Here is a 17226-nt window from a genome sequence, read left to right as displayed (position 1 = left end):
ATAGAAAGATTAAGTATGAATAAGAAAGCTCACAAAGTATATAAAGTTAGGTACAAGTAAGATGTTAGTAAAAAATAACTTAAAGAGTAAATAACTCTAAAACCAGTCATAAGTTATATGAAATGTATTAACAGTAAAAGAAATCTGGAGAATCAATGTGCTCATTTGATTATCATCTCAAACAAACTGCTCAGAAAGGATAAAGGACAGTGGAAGTACTCACTTCCTTGTTTCATTCTCAGTTGTTTTGGAGAAGTTTCCTACTTTAAAACTGTCTTTTAATACAGTTAGGTCAAAGATATTTACACCACAATAATTGATGTCATTGACCACTATAGTATATTATATATTCTTTGAAGTGTTTTATTTCCTCCACATATGGGAATTTTGAACTGTGTTCCCCACATTTCCTATTTCTTGTATAATTGGTTTGTATTTCCCTTGTGAGGTTAGGGATATAGTCTTAAGCCTTGGAATAAAGTAAGTAGTAGTACCTGTACAAGATTCCCTGCATCTAATGGGCAAATGAAAAAAAAATAGCACTAACCATTCTGTTTGGTAAGACGGCTGAATATGAAACATGATCACTGTGCCAGAGGATAAATAGATTGCCTGAGAGTTAAGTTGTATTTTATTAAGTACACTAGTGACCGAGCGCACGAAATCGCGTGAGACCCAGACCTGCAGGAAATCACGCAAGACCCAGGACCCCAGACCCCACTGCGCCATGGGACTCCCCCCTCCCCCCCACTCAAGGTCCAGCTGCACTATGAGACCCAGAGTCAAGTCCCCACCCACCTGTGTGCGCCTTGCCATGCATGCAGCCTCCTGGTACCAGTCTTTGGTTGTTACAGTGTTAGGGCCACTGGGTTTTTATAATATAGATTCTCATGATAGAAAGGCAGGAGGAATAATTATTTGTGAATAACAGATTTCTTTGAACAGATTAATTCATGTGATGAACATTAAAGCTTTGTTTAGGCTTTTAAAAAATAATTTTCCAGAACACAAAGAATGTTGTTAAAGATAGGGAAAAAAAATATTAACAATCAGTTTTCTAGATCAAAGCTCCCTAATCTTTTTTTTGTTTTGTAATTTTGTTTCCCGGTAATGCATATATAATCTTTAAAAACTCCTTAGGTGGCCCTAACTGGTTTGGCTCAGTGGATGGAGCGTCGGCCTGCGGACTGGAGGGTCCCGGGTTCGATTCCGGTCAAGGGCATGTACCTGGGTTGCGGGCACATCCCCAGTGGGAGATGTGCAGGAGGCAGCTGATCGATGTTTCTCTCTCATCGATGTTTCTAACTCTCTATCTCTCTCCCTTCTTCTCTGTGAAAAATCAATAAAATATATAAAAAAAAAATAAAAAATAAAAAAAATAAAAACTCCTTAGGTGTTTTTTAAATTTTATTTTAATAATATAGTTTATTTAATTCGATAGGTCCAAAATGTTGTGTTATGTAACTAATATAAATAATTATTGAGATGTTTTGCATAATTTTTCTCCATACTTTAGACTTTGTTTTGGTAGACCTAAACTTATTTAAATAAAATACTTAATGTACTTTCTTATCAGCTTTTTCTGTTCTATGAGCTATTATTTGTTGGAGTTGCTGCTCTGTTCTAGTTTATTTTCTTTCTTTTTTTTAAATTAAATCTTTATTATTCAGATTATTACAGTTGTTCCTCTTTTTCCCCCCCTTAGCTCCCCTCCACCCGGTTCCCACCCCTCCCTCCACCGTCACCCCCCCCCCCATTGTCCTCATCCATAGGTGCACGATTTTTGTCCAGTCTCTTCCCGCATCCCCCTCACCCCTTCCCCCCCAAGAATAGTCAGTCCACTCCCTTTTTATGCCCCTGATTCTATTATAAACACCAGTTTATTCTGTTCATCAGATTATTTATTCACTTGATTTTTAGATTCACTTGTTGATAGATGTGTATTTGTTGTTCATAATTTGTATCTTTACCTTTTTCTTCTTCTTCCTCTTCTTAAAGGATGCCTTTCAGCATTTCATATAATACTGGTTTGGTGGTGGTGAACTCCTTTAGCTTTTCCTTATCTGTGAAGCTCTTTATCTGATCTTCAATTCTGAATGATAGCTTTGCTGGGTAAAGTAATCTTGGTTGTAGGTTCTTGGCATTCATCACTTTGAATATTTCTTGCCACTCACTTCTGGCCTGCTAAGTTTCTGTTGAGAAATCAGCTGACAGTCGTATGGGTACTCCCTTGTAGGTAACTGACTGTCTTTCTCTTGTTGCTTTTAAGATTCTCTCTTTGTCTTTTGCTCTTGGCATTTTAATGATGATGTGTTTTGGTGTGGTCCTCTTTGGGTTCCTTTTGTTTGGGGTTCTCTGTGCTTCCTGGACTTGTAAGTCTATTTCTTTCACCAGGTAGGGGAAGTTTTCTGTCATTATTTCTTCAAATAGGTTTTTAATATCTTGCCCTCTCTCTTCTTCTGGCACCCCTATAATTTGGATGTTGGTTCGCTTGAAGTTGTCCCAGAGGCTCCTTACACTATCTTCATTTTTTGGAATCTTTTTTCTTTTTTCTTTTTCGGTTGGGTATTTTTTGTTTCTTTGTATTTCAAATCTTTGACTTGATTCTTGGGATCCTCTTGTCTGCTGTTGGATCTCTGTATATTATTCTTTATTTCAGTCAATGTATGCTTAATTTCTAGTTGGTCCTTTTTCATATCCTCGAGGGTCTCACTAGATTTCTTGAGGGTCTCACTAAATTTATCAGCGGTTTCCATAAAATTCTTGAAAAACCTTATAACCGTGGTTTTGAACTCTATATCCAGTCGTTTGCTTTCCTCCATTTCTGTCATTTGTGACCTGTTTCTTTGTCTCTGCATTTTGGCTGCTTTCATGTGTTGATAGAGTGGCTTTGTGTGCTAGGTGTCCTCTAGGGCCCAGTGGCTCAGCCTCCCCAATTACCTGAGGTGGACACTCTTGGTGCACCCCTTTGTGAGCTTTGTGCACAGTCTTGTTGTAGTTAAGCCTTGATTGTTATAGGTATCACTGGGAGGAATTGACCTCCAGGCCTATTGGCTGTGAGAATCAGCTGTGTCTACAGTGGGAGAACTTCTGTGCTGAAGACACCCTTACGGGGCAAGACTTGCTTCAGTGGGGCTTTGGTGCTCACTGAGTCTGCCCCCTGAGTGTGTCCCTTATGGATCTGAGGAGTTGTAATTTGGATGGTCCCACTCTGACCACTGGGTACACTGGCTCTTGGATCTAAGGAGGTGCTAATTTAGCCTCTGCCTGAGGCTACCCAGCAGGAGCTACGAAGAGATCTGCAGATCCCTTCCTTGTTTGGCATTTGGAGGTGCCCAGATGAGGCCCAGCTGTGAAGCAATGCAAGCTGCTGTGGGGCCTTGGGCCTTCTCTTGGAAGTTCTGGGTCTGTCTGGCCCAGCTGCAGTTTGTTAGGTAATTTTCAGATTGCAAAGGGCCAGAGCATTCATATGCACAAGCCTCTGCTGCAGCCTGGGTAGGGCGGGGTCTCAGGGGATCAACAGGGCGGAGCAAACAGCTATGGCTGATCCTCAGCCCTGCCCTAAGGGGCCTTGCGTCTCAGTGTCCCCGGTAATCGCTGCAAGCACCTCTGAGGGAAAGCCGCCCTTGAGTTCTGCCTGCTGCCAGACAGTCCAGTTTCTCCCTGTATGATTCTGGGTCCCCAGAGACTCGCCCGGAACTGGAGTTCAGAGCAGTCGGGAGCTTGTGACTCCCTCCCGATTGAAAAAGACAGCCGCGTTCTCAGTTGCCAGCCCTTTCCACGTACGCCTCCGTACCTCTGCACTTTACTTCCGCACCTCCTCTGAGTCTCAGTGTGCTTTTCTCTTTCCTTCTAGTTGTAGAATTTCCACTCAGCCAGCCTTCCTGTAGTTCTGGATGATGTCTGTTTTGTCTTTTAGTTGTATTTTTGAATTTGTTGCGGGAGGCAGCAATTTCCGTGTTTACCTATGCCGCCATCTTGGTTTCTCCTATTTTCTTTCTTTTTTAATGATTTGTGTTTTATTTTATTATTTTTATTTTTTTAAAATTAAATCTTTATTGTTCAGATTTATTACAGTTGTTCCTCCCCCCCCCCCCCCCCCCCCCCCCCATAGCTCCCCTCTGCCTGGTTCCCACCCCAGGCGTTGTTTTTTTTAATATATTTTTTTATCGTTGATAGTATTACAAATATCTCCCATTTTCCCCCCACGTGTTTTTTTATTTTATTGATTTGTAGAGAGAGAGAAACATTGACTGGCTGCCTCCTGTACAATCCCTACTGGGGATCACACCTACAACTCAGGGATGTGCCCTGACCCAGAATCAAACCTGTGACCTTTTGGTGCATAGGATGACGCTCAACCACAGAGCCACAACAGCCAGAGCTTCCTTAGGCCTTTTAATCACTTAATTACTTTTATGTGATATAAAGAAGCAAGTTTAAGTAAAAATAATATTTTAGACTAGCATATTAAATATTGTTTTTAACACAATTTTAAAAATCATGTGAGCAAATTTTTACTTTTGCCACTTTATAAGTGTTTTGTGCTATTTTTAAAGAAAATATATGGTTTGTGTACAAATGAATTTTAAAATAACATTAAGTTTGATTTTGGGATCAAATATATTTATTTTATATATTATATAATTTTTATTTTTTTAAAAAAACAGTTTTATTTCTCTAACAACTTGGAGAAGGATTCATCTTGGCTATGCAGTTGATATATTGAGTTTTGAATTTTTAATTATTTGTTTTAGGATTTGAATATCCATCTACCCACTTATCTATTTATTTAGATATCTATCATCTATTAATCTATCTTTTTTTAAATCCTCACCCGAGGATATTTTTTTCTATTGAGTTTTAGAGAGAGTGGAAGGGAGGAAGGAGGGGGGATATGAAGAGAGAGAGAGAGAGAGACAGAGACAGAGAGTCACATTGACTGGTTGCCTTCCTCCCCCGATGGGGCTGAGGATCGAACCAGCAACCAAGGTACATGCCCTTTACTGGGAATCGAACCCATGACCCTTTAGTCCTTGGGCTGACTCTCCAACCACTGAGCCAAACTAGTCAGGGCTATAATATTTTTTAATTTAATTATTATTTTTTAATTTTTTTATTGATTTAGGAGGAGGGAGAGGGAGAGAGAGAAAGATCAGTGATGAGAGAGAATCATTGATCACCTGTCTCCTGCACACCCACACTGGGGATCAAGCCCACAACCCAGGCATGTGCCCTGACCAGGAATCGAACTATGACCTCCTGGTTCATAGGTCGACACTCAATTGCTTAGCCACATTGGCCAGGCTATTTTTTGTTTTGTTTTTTCAATAGAGATATAATTGACATATAACATTAGTTTCAGGCTTACAACATTATGTATTATATGTTAGATACATGTGATATATGTTAAAATGTAGGGCATAAAAAATAGAAAGAAGCTTTCACAATGATATTGGTTGTTTATTTTTATAATTTTCATATTTTGTTTCTGAATGATGAGAGAGAAGAAAGATTTGATTCATTTTCTTGGATAGTAACACATTGCAAGTATGAATAGTCCTTATTTCCAACAACATATGGATATAATTTGCCAAAAATATTACTAAAAGTAATAAGATATAAAACTGTGTGTCACAATCTACACAGCAGTTGTGTTCTTCAGGATGATTGAGTATGCTCTTCTGATCTCCATCACCTGCCAAGCATATCAGTCATAGTGCATTTGGAGTATTCTGTTTCAAAAGGAAAAATATTAAATTTTAGCTTTTAAGCCTATTTTAATCTCAATGTGTTTTTTTTTTAATAGCATGATATACATTCACTAAATGTATAAAAGTGATGAAGAAGGTTGAAAGATTAAGGCAATGAGTTAAGGGATAGCAGTTAGCAAATAATAGGATTCTAGAAAGAAAATAAAGGATTCTATTTGCTTTGCAGAACAAAATCAATTTTATAGAAGAAAGGGGAAGTTTTAAAAGCTAACAACCCTGGCTGGATAGCTCAGTTGGTTAGATTAGCATCCTGTTACAACAAGGTTGTAGGCTCAGTCCCTGCTTAGGGCACCTACAAGAGTTGACCAATGAATACATGCATGGGTGGAACAACAAAATCAATGTTTCTCCTTGTCTCTTTCTCCTTCCCCACCACCTCTTTCTCTAAAACACACACACACACACACACACACACACACACACACACACACATATCCCAACAACACAAAGAACCAAGCAATTGTTCTGACTCAATATGCCCCATGAATTTGGCTTCTTGTTTCTACATCCCTTATAAAGCACTTAATATATATCATGGTCCTACATTTTCATCTATTCTCAAGGCTCATTGCTTCTTTGTGAAATTTAAGATGGGAAGGGGGTTAACAGTACAGCAGATAGGGTTGGTGGTAGTTAAGAGAGGACTTTGTGTGATCCCAGAGTGGGAAGGCAGTGACTAATAGGCAGCTGTTAGGCATATCCATATCAGCAGGAGAGATGAGTCGCAGCTATTTTTCATATTTGATTCTGTCCACCCCTGTATTTTACAGGTTGAAGCAACCACAGTTTTTAGAGAAACTAAAAAGTGTAATAGCAGTGGACACAACTGTGGTTTATAACAGGTTGTGATCATTCTCTATCATTCAGCTTCCCACTTCCCTAACCTTTATTCATCCTTTGCTCTATTCTCACAGAATTGCTTGAATCCACAAATACCCAACTGTGGCCACTGAAGCTGACTCTGGAGGTGGCAGCTTGGTTCATCTTACTTATTTTCATCTTGGAGATCCTTCTTATGTGGCTCTCCAGCTTTTCCCTCTTCTGGAAGAATGCCTGGAATGTCTTTGATTTTATTGTTACCATATTGGTAAGGATAGCTATCCTGAGGATTAGTTTAGTGGGCTGAGGAATGTGCCTAGGTGAATCAAAATGACAAGAAAAGTTAAGATAGTTAGATCACAGGAAGAAACAAGTAGAAATGTACCTAACTTCTCCCCCCCCCCCCCCGCCCCTATGTCTTTCAAAACTGAAGTTCATTCATTGCAGGAGTTGGTATTAGGAGCAAGGCAGAATCTAACCCCAACATTAGCCCCAACAATAATGTCTACCAGTTACTGAGCACTTACTAGTTGCCAGGCACTGTTCACATGTATTTTCTCATTTGAACTCCACAACAACCCAATGAGATAGGCACTGTTTTATCCCCTCTTTATTTATTTTTAATTTTTTTTGTTAATCCTCACCCGAAGATACTTTTCCATTAATTTTTGGGGAGAATGGAAGAGAGAGGGAAAGACAGAGAGAAACATTGATGTGAGAGAAACACATCGATTGGTTGCCTCCTGCATGAGCCCTGCAACCAAGGTATGTGCCCTTGACCTGAATCATCTGCAGGCTGATGCTCTATCAACTGAGCCAAATTGGCTAGGGCTATCCCCATTTTATGTCTGAGCAAATTGAAGTATAGAGTTTAAGTAATTTAGTATAGAAGGACCAAATAGGAAACAATCACCAGAGAATGTTATTCAAGGGATAATCCCCAAGGAACTATGAAAAAAAAAACCCCAGATAATGAAGGAACAACTGTGTGGGTGCTTTTGGGTATATTTTACTCATAATCTGTGTGTTTCCTACAGTCCCTGCTTCCTGAGATTGTGGTGCTGACAGGGGTAGGAGGCCAGTCTGCATGGCTCCAGTTGCTGAGGATCTGCCGGGTTCTAAGGTCTCTCAAACTCTTTACACGAATCCCTCAAGTTCGAGTCATTATTTTGGCCCTGGTTAGGGCCCTTAAGGTGATTTGACTGTAGCAGCAAAACCAGGTGGGCAAGGTGGACAAGCATGGGGGTTACACAAGACAAGTCTGGGTGGGACAAAGAAGGCAATGAAAGATCCTGAGCTATGTTACTGGATGAGAAAGGGCTGTGGTCTAGCTGTTGTGGACTCAGATGGCTGGGCTCAGGGCGAAGTGAGGGTTTGTTGGGGGGTTTTCCAGGGTGGGCTTGACTGGGCTATAGGTGGAAATCAGCCTTGTTTGGTCCAGCACTAACTTGAAGTCATGGCTTCTAGAGCATGATGTTCCTTTTGTTGTTGCTGATCATCTTCTTCTACATTTTTGCTGTGGCCGGTGTCTACTTCTTCGAGGATTATACCCGTTCAACTCGCCAGGACCTGGAGTACCAAGACTTCTTCTCGTAGGCAGGACTGGGAGAATCCTGGGTAGGGGGAGAGAATTTGGGCATGAAACCGGGAAGCTAGTCTAAAGTATAGTAATACAAAAAGTATAGTCTATTGTAAAAAAAATGGAATATAACACAGTAAGGAGAGGCAAAGAGAAAGTAAAGGAATTGTTAGTGGTATTCACTCTGATTTTGAGGACAGGGCAGCTACCAGATTTGCCGTGGATTTTGCAAATTCATATGCACCTTCATCAACCATCTTTAAATGGCAGTATATTCCAGTGGTTAAGTCCTGGTTTCTATGCCTCTTTTGAAAAATGAGAATAAGAGTGTAGGGGTAAATGAGGTAATGCATTAGAGCACTTAGCAGAGTACTTACATACATTGTGGTAATAAATGTCACTCTCAAACATGCTCACTGGTTTTTCCCCAATCTCTAGGTGTAGGGATTACACATGCACACACCTGTATTCATTCAAAAGTAGAATCCTCTTAAGATCTTTGTCTAGAGAACACTGATTACTAGTAGAAAATCAATTTGGATTTAGAGGTGATAATATTTATGAATTGGAATCCAATCTTGTCAGCACCTCTCAGGTCTTTCTTAGTAGTTTTTTAAGAGTACAAGTTAGGAAAGTCCTATTTATCCTATTCAGGCCTTGATGTTTCCAACAAATTGTATATGGAGGACTAAGAAGGAAATTTTAAATACGTTTCTGAGAGCTTTTGTGATATATTCATTATCATTTATTATTTGGGATCATATGTTTATGTCACAAATCCATTCATTTACTTGCCTATTAGTTCATACCAACAAACTAAATAGGAATGACGTTTGCTAAATTTGTAAGTGCTCTTCTGTTAGGTGAAGTCTGTAGGGCAGTGGAGAATGAGCTTACCAAAAAATGATACATAAATGGTAGTCCGTTCAATTTTTAGAAATTCAGTCAGTACCTATTTATTTATTTAAAAAATATATATTTTATTGCTTTTAGAGAGGAAGGGAGAAGGAGAGAGAGATAGAAACATCAGTGATGAGAGAGAATCATTGATCAGCTGCTTCCTTCACGCCCCCTACTGGTGATTGAGCCCACACCCTGGACACGTGCCCTTCACCGGAATTGAACCTGGGACCCTTCAGTCCACAGGCTGACGCTCTATCCACTGAGCCAAATTGGCTAGGGCAGTACCTATTTATTGAGTACATACTATGTCCCAGGTACTAATGGAATAGTATGTGAAATTCAGAAATTATTCACAATAAAGGAAAACCTAATAAAACAACCCCAAACTGAAGAATGATTAGCTAAAATAAAAAAAAAAAAAAATTGAGCACAGTAGAAAAGTAGCCAGAGTCAGAGCAAACTATAAAGAAATGCTCTTAGGTTGCTTTACTAGTAAGAGTGACAATGAAGAAAAAAAAATGAGAAGGAAACTGTCTGAGAGGTTTAGATTTCTGTTTTATCTATGTACACACCTTTTTCTTTAGGGACCTGTTGAATTCCCTAGTGACAGTGTTCATTCTCTTCACCCTGGATCATTGGTATGCACTGCTTCAGGACACCTGGAAGGTGCCTGAAGTCAGCCGAACCTTCAGCAGCATCTATGTCATCCTTTCGTTGTTACTTGGTTCCATTATCTTTCGAAATATCATAGTAGCAATGATGGGTAAGCATAGAAGAGGTAAAACTTGATGGGAGGGGAGTTTGGGAAGAAATTAGAGTGAAAGCTAATAGCGGTGGATAACGGGGCGAGAGAACCTAATACTGCAGGAAGGCGTGGGGCCTGTAGTGAATATTTCACTTGGTTTCTCCCCACCTAAGTTCTCTCCCTAGGTCTTGTCACATTCTCAACTCCTAATGGCCCTTTGGGTCAGTTACTAACTTTCAGACCATCAGGAACGAGCTGAATGAAGAGATGACACATCTGGAAGTTCAGCACAAAGCCGGCATATTCAAGCGGCAGATTATCCAGAGGTCTGCCTCTCCATTTTCAAACCCAACTTTAGTTCTCAAAGGTTTCCTGATCTCATTCCCTGTTTTTACTCTGTGGCCTTTACTCTATCTTTCCCTTGTGACAGGAGATTTGCCCAAGGGTTACAATGCCCCAGCTCTAGACTGTTGCCTGATTCTTTATCTCCTTTTGGGGACGTCCCTACTCTTTTTCTCCCCTTTACCACAATTTGTTCTCTTCACTTAGTTTTCTTTATTTTATGATGTGAATTATTTTCTTTATTAAATTCCTGCTTCAGTATAACTCTCTTCACTCTTCTGTGTTTTTTGCTTTGCAGGAGACAAAACCTGTCCCCTGATGGACTGAGGTCAAGCGTGAGCAAAGTGGAAATCAGGTTAGGAGTGTGTACATGAACTGGGATAGACACACATGAAGGAGGGGAGGGTAGAAAACCAGAGGTGAAAATTGGCTTTGAGAGGGCATTCATTCATTCAATAACTATTGATCATAGTGGTTGAATGGTAGCCCCCCAAAACATACGCCCATGTCCTAACCCCCAGAACCTGGGAACATGACCTTATTAGGGGAAAGGTCTTTGCAGATGTAATTAAGTCAGGGGTGGGCAAACTTTTTGACTCGAGGGCCACAATGGGTTCTTAAACTGGACCGGAGGGCTGGAACAAAAGCATGGATGGAGTGTTTGTGTGAACTAATATAAATTCAAAGTAAACATCATTACATAAAAGGGTATGGTCTTTTTTTTTTTTAGTTTTATTCATTTCAAACGGGCCAGATTCGGCCTGCGGGCCATAGTTTGCCCACGGCTGTTAAGGATCTTGAGATGTGATTATTCTGGATTACCCAGGTAGATGCTAAATCCAGTGATAAGGGTCCTTATCAGATACAGAAGAGAAGACATGGACATAGAGCAGCGATTCTCAACCTGTGGGTCGCAACCCCTTTGGGGATTGAATGACCCTTTCACAGAGGTCGCCTAAGACCATCGGAAAACACATATATAATTACATACTGTTTTTGTGATTAATCACTATGCTTTAATTATGTTCAATTTGTAACAATGAAATTGGGGGTCACCATAACATGAGGAACTGTATTAAAGGGTCGCAGCATTAGGAAGGTTGAGAACCACTGACATAGAGAATAGGAGAAGGAGATGTGAAGACAGATATAGAGATTGGAGTGATGCAACCACAAGTTAATAGAAGGCAATGAATGCTAGGCAACTAACTGCCAGAGCTAGAAGAAGCAAGGAAACTTCTCCCCTAGAACTTCCAGAGGGAGTCAGTTTGGCTCAGTGGATAAAATGTTGGCCCTCAGACTGAAGCGTCCAGGGTTTGATTCTGGTCAAGGGCACGTACTTCAGTTGCAGGCTCTATCACCCGGCCCAGTTGGGGCACATGTGGGAGGCAACCAATCAATGTGTCTTGCTCACATAGATGTTTCTCTCTCTTCCTCTCCTTTTTACTCTCTCTAAAAAAATCTGGAAAAAATATTTTCGGGTGAGGATTTAAAAAAAAAAGACAATAATGCCTGCTCTCATGTAGCTTACATACTAGGGTAGGGGAAAGAGACAATAAATAATAAATATATCAAGTAAGTATCCTATCTAATAAAAGAGAAACATGCAAATTGACCATAACCCCGACACCCTTCCCATTGGCTAATCAGCAGGATATGCAAATTAACTGCCAACCAAGATGGCGGCTGGCAGACAGGCTTTCTTGCTCCAGTGACGGAGGAAACCAATGTTCCCAGCCTGCCGCTGCTGGGCTCTGAGCTGCACTCTAGGCAACTATGTTGCAATTATAGAAGCTAAAAAATCTCCAGAGACCTGCTTTCAGCCAGCTTCGGCCTCAGAGCTTAGAGCTGCAGTGATGCCAACAGAGTTTCAATTATAGAAGCCAAACAGACCCAGAACCTGCTTTCAGCCCTCAGAGCTGGAGCCGGCTCTCAGCTCCAGTGACAGCTATAGAAGGTAAATAAATCCCAGAATAAAAAAAAAGAAAGAAAAAAAGAGAGGCTGGGAGCTTAAGTTGCCCTCCAGCCTGAAAACGGCTCTCAGGCCCTCACCCAGACTGGCCAGGCACCCCAGTGGGGACCCCCACCCTGAAGGGGGTGTGACCAGCTGCAAATAGCCATCAGCCCATCATCCAGGCTGGCCAGGCACCCAAGCAGGACCCCCACCCTGATCTGGGACACTTTCAGGGCAAACCAGCCGGCCCACACCTGTGCACCAGGCCTCTATCCTATACTACAGGCAGGGCGGGACAGCACGAGCTGCCATCCAGGCTCCATGTGCAGCCCTGGGCAGCAGGGTATAAGCCCCGGCCCCAGCCGGGACCCCTGTGTGCCACCTGAGCCCCCAGCTGGGACCCCCGTGCCACCTAAGCCCCGCACTGCTAAGCCCTGCTCCCAGCCGGGACCCTATGACTATTGGAGAGCAGGAAAGTGCCGCTGGGCCCTGGGTCACTGTGGTGATCTGGCCATCAGTAAGTAGAAAAGTGTGGCCTGCAGGCAGCCCCCAGCTGCGCCTGATCCAGGAGCAGGAAAGCAAGCCCAGCCTGAGGGCAGCCCCCAGCTGGGCCTGCTCCCCAGTCGCCATGGAGACCTGGGAGCGGGAAAGCCCGGCCTGTGGGCAGCACCCCCATCCTGGCCATAGCTCAAGGGAGAGTACAACATGCAGTGGAGGCCAGGAGGCTGAGAGATCAATACAGAGGGGCTCCTGCTCCAAGCCTCCATGGTGTGGCTGGGGGCAGGCCCCCAGCCGACACACACACACACACACACACACACACACACACACAGTGCCTGCTCTGAGCCTCCAATGTGGCTGGGGGCAGACCCCCAGTGGGGACACACACACGGCAACTGCTTCGAGCCTACGTGGCGTGGCTGGGGGCAGGCCCTAGCAGACAGACACATACACACACATACACACACACACACACACACACACACAGGACGCCTGCTCCGAGCCTCTGCTGCCAGACTGTGGCCATCAGTAGGACATCCACTGAGGGCTCCCGGACTGTGAGGGGGCAGGCTGGGCTGAGGGAACCCCACCCCCCAGTGCACGAATTTCATGCACCGGGCCTCTAGTATTAATATGTTAAAATATAATAAGCATAAAAAAAATAGGACAGCCAAAACCGGTTTGGCTCAGTGGATAGAGCGTCGGCCTGCGGACTGAAAGGTCCCAGGTTCGATTCCGGTCAAGGGCATGTACGTTGGTTGTGGGCACATCCCCAGTAGGAGATGTGCAGGAGGCAGCTGATCGATGTTTCTCTCTCATCGATGTTTCTAACTCTCTATCTCTCTCCCTTCCTCTCTGTAAAAAATCAATAAAATATATTTAAAAAAAAATAGGACAGGTTAAGGGGGATTGGAGTACAGGGTGGGGGTTGCAGATCTGTTGTAATCTTAAATAAGGTAGTTGGTATGGCCGCACTGAAAAGGTAACATTTGAGCAAACACTTGGATTAGGTGAGGGGGTTGTTATGTGTAAATCTATGGAAGAGTGTTCCAGGAAGAGGGAACAGCTAGTACAAAGGTCCATGCCTGATGTGTTTCAGAAAGAGCAAAGAAGCCATTGTGACTGCAGCAAAGTGAGCAGGGGAAGAGTGATAGGAGATAATGAGGACCCTGTTCTGTAAGGCTGTGGAGGCCATTGCAGGGATTTAGACTTTGACTCTGAGTGAAATGGGGAACAGAGCAGTGACATGCAATGACTTACATTTAAGAAGGGTCACCCAGATTTCTGTGTTGATAGGCTGTAGAAGAATGAGGGAAGGAACAGAGAAATAAGTTAGGAGGCAATACTGCTCTCCAAGCAAGGGGTGATAATGACTCAGACCAGAGTGGTACCAGAGGTGCCAGTGAAAAAAGATGTATTTTGAAAATAGAGTCAACAGAACTTCATGATGGATTGGATGTGGTATATAAGAGAAGAGTTCAGGATGACTCCAAAGTTATGGCCTGAGCAACTGGTAGGATGAATTAGCTGAGATGGGGAAGGCTATTGGTGGAAGAGATATGATGGATAAGAGTTCAGTTTTGGTTAAATTTGAGATGTCTATTAGACATTCAAGTGATGATATGTGAGTCAAGGTTGCATATAATAGCCTGGATTGAGGAATGAGGTCTGGAATAGAGGTTTAAATTTGCATTTAGTAGTCATTTAAACTCAGATGAGATCACCAAAGGAGTGATGATAGATGGAGAAGATAAAAGACCAAGAGCTGAGCCCAGGAGCCCTCTACTATTAAGAGATAGAATCATGGAGGCAAAGGCTATAGTTGTGGTGTTACAGGCACAGGGCTGTGGAATGGGGAGCTTGGCAGAATAAGGTTGTGTGTAGAATGTGGAAGCCTGAGTAAAACTGAGCACAGGAGCTATGTGGTGAGGAGCACTAAATACAGATATAGCACATGGGATAGTTGAGGTTGGAAGTGCTTAAGCTCAGATCTGGGGCTTGTTATACAATAATTTGTATATGCAATGAGCAGTTCGGCCCTCATATCCTTAAGACTCAGTGTTAAGAGATGGCTAGGGGCCCTAACTGGTTTGGCTCAGTGGATAGAGCATTGGTTTGCAGACTGAAAGGTCCCAGGTTCGATTCTGGTCAAGGGCATGTACCTTGGTTGCGGGCACATCCCCAGTAGGAGATGTGCAGGAGGCAGCTGATCGATGTTTCTAACTCTCTATCCCTCTCCCTTCCTCTCTGTAAAAAAAAAAAATCATTAAAATATTTTTTTTAAAAAAAAGAAAGAAAAAAGAGAGATAGCTAGGGGCAGCACCAGAATAATGAAAGAGCTAACTATACCTCATAAATGTATTTCAGGCAATAAAATTTCTTCATTTCTTCATTTACTTATAGAAAGACCAGTCAACAAACGGAATCTTTGGACTTATCAGAAGAAGGTCCTAAAGAAGAGTCTGAAAGCAGTTCCTCTGAAGAAGATTCAAGAGCATCTGGGTCAAAAAAAGAAGAGTCCTTCTCTTCCTCCTCCTCCTCCTCATCTGCTTCCTCCAAACCTTCATCTTCCCTCCTTTCCCCTTCTGAATCCAAAAAATTTGACTCTATTGGTAAGCAGGGGGTTTCTTTCTTTTTTTTTTTTCTCAGTATAATTTTATTTTATTTTATTTTTTATTTATTTTTTACTATTTTTTTAAAATTGTTTTATTGCTTAAAGTATTACAAAGAGTATTATATATGTCTCCTTTTTTTTTTCTCTCCCCTTGACCGTCCCCTAGCCTCCCATACCCAGCAGTGGGTTTCTTCCGTTTGAATTCAGACTACTCTAGGAGACATCCCAATCTTGAAAGAGCTCTCCCACTATATCTACTTCCCAGTTTTCTCTACCAGTCTGATTTTACTTTTTGTGTGCTTCATTTTCCCTGTACTTCTGCTTCACTTTGGATAAGTGTGGCTGTGGCTGTCTTTGCTTATTGTAAAAAGTGGTATCTTAGTAATGGACCCTTTACCTTCCTTTTCTGCTTCCTGTTACCTCTTTCATCCCTTCTTTCTCCCCTGCACACCATAGGATTTATCAGTTCTTTTCCAAGTTCCACAAATCTATTTGTTTTTAAGAAGAATTCCTCCATCTTCTTAAGGTGAATTGGACTGGGAGACCCATGTGCACCAGAACCTGCCTGGGCTGATGGACATGGATCAGGATGAGTGCGTTGTCTGGCCTAGAGATTCACTCTTCGGGTACTTTGAGTTGCTGGAAAAGCTTCAGTATAACCTAGAGGAGCGTAAGCGGCTGCAAGAGTTTGCAGGTACGGCATTGGGGCAGTCATAGGGACCAGGAGTTAAGTACAATTGGAGTAGCATGTATAACTGAGGATAAGCAAGGGGGGTCCACTATTTTGACATCTCAGCTTCTGAATTTCCACCTCATACCGAGAAAAGGTAAATCCTTGGTTTGACTTGTTACACTCTGGACGTATGTTCCGATTTCTTCTGGAGAGAATCTGGCAATTTTGTTTCTTTAGTAGGGGACACCTAAACCCTTTCATGTCTGAGAGCTTATTTCCTAAGAGGAGAGTGTTCTAATTGTTGGGAATTAAGACAAGGTGGGCTCTTACTCATTTTTGGTGACCCACCCTTTTTGTACATTTCTTCTCTTTGAAGGCACATTTTAGACCTGAGCAGTAGGGCCTTAGGCTCAAGTTTTTGAGGTTGCATATATAATGACTGATAGCTGTAGGGATTAGATAGTGAGCAGAAATCCCACAAATGCCCACTACTCTCAACTTCTCAGAGAGGTTTATGAATTATAGACTTCTCTTCCTTTCAGTGCCTTCTAGTGTCAGCTGAGGCAGAGAGAAGTATGTGATTTAAATAGTAGAGTTATTTTCCTTAAGTTTCTCACTTGAAATTTCACCATTCGAAGATTTATTTGGATTAATAAATTTTCCCTCTAGAAGTAAACACCGAGTTAGGATTCCTTTTTTACAATTTAATATGGATTAGTGTTATCTTCCGCATACCTAATTGAAATCAACTCAATGTCAAAATAACAGAATGTGTGTTTGTGGTGGGCACAGGGAGGCATTAAAAGAAATTTATAGCATTGGAATGTGGAATTTAGAACAGGATGTCAAAATAGACATTCATGTACTTTAAAATGTTGCCTAAGGTTAATCTTGCTCTTTCCAGTTGTCCTCAGCCTTGCCTTCTCACTTGTTCTCTGAGGAGAACAGGATGAAAGAGATAAGATAGCAAGGCAGCTTCTTTAATCATTAATTCATGTATGGCAAAGGGTACAGGTGTATATGGCTTAATTTTTTTCAATTATAGTTGACAAGCAACACATGGCTTAATTAAAAGTAAACATTAGTAAAAATTTGTGTGGGAACCCAGAAAAGCAGAGACTTCAAACATTTGTATGTTCTGAATATTCCCTGCTCTCCAGTCTCACAGTTTGTTTCTTTACAGTGCAGGCAGTGATGAACCTTGAAGACAAGTGAAGCCAATGATGGATGGCTTCGATATCTTTGGCAACAGATATTGAAGGGAATAGTTTGAAATGGAGAATTCAAAGTATAAATGTTTAATAAATACTGCTGGTAATTGC

At 41.8% G+C, this 17226-nt stretch overlaps 1 protein-coding gene across 3 annotated transcripts in view; it reads left to right on the top strand.

Annotated features, from left to right (window-relative positions):
- CATSPER2 (cation channel sperm associated 2) overlaps positions 1-17226 on the top strand; it is a 19785-nt gene extending 2559 nt beyond the window's left edge. For all 3 annotated transcript variants that reach the window (XM_036299612.1, XM_036299604.1, XM_036299622.1), the window contains 9 exons: positions 6689-6861; positions 7631-7786; positions 8061-8185; positions 9660-9838; positions 10047-10146; positions 10461-10517; positions 15021-15229; positions 15758-15925; positions 17088-17226. In XM_036299612.1, the coding sequence (XP_036155505.1) occupies positions 6689-6861; positions 7631-7786; positions 8061-8185; positions 9660-9838; positions 10047-10146; positions 10461-10517; positions 15021-15229; positions 15758-15925; positions 17088-17119 (1199 nt within the window). In that variant the 3' untranslated portion in view covers positions 17120-17226. The remainder of the gene's footprint in view (positions 1-6688; positions 6862-7630; positions 7787-8060; positions 8186-9659; positions 9839-10046; positions 10147-10460; positions 10518-15020; positions 15230-15757; positions 15926-17087) is intronic.

Source organism: Myotis myotis, unplaced genomic scaffold, assembly GCF_014108235.1.
Source record: "Myotis myotis isolate mMyoMyo1 unplaced genomic scaffold, mMyoMyo1.p scaffold_m19_p_1, whole genome shotgun sequence".
Lineage (NCBI taxonomy): Eukaryota > Metazoa > Chordata > Mammalia > Chiroptera > Vespertilionidae > Myotis > Myotis myotis.
Note: the sequence above shows the minus strand (reverse complement) of the source record. Positions and strands in the feature narration are given on the sequence as shown.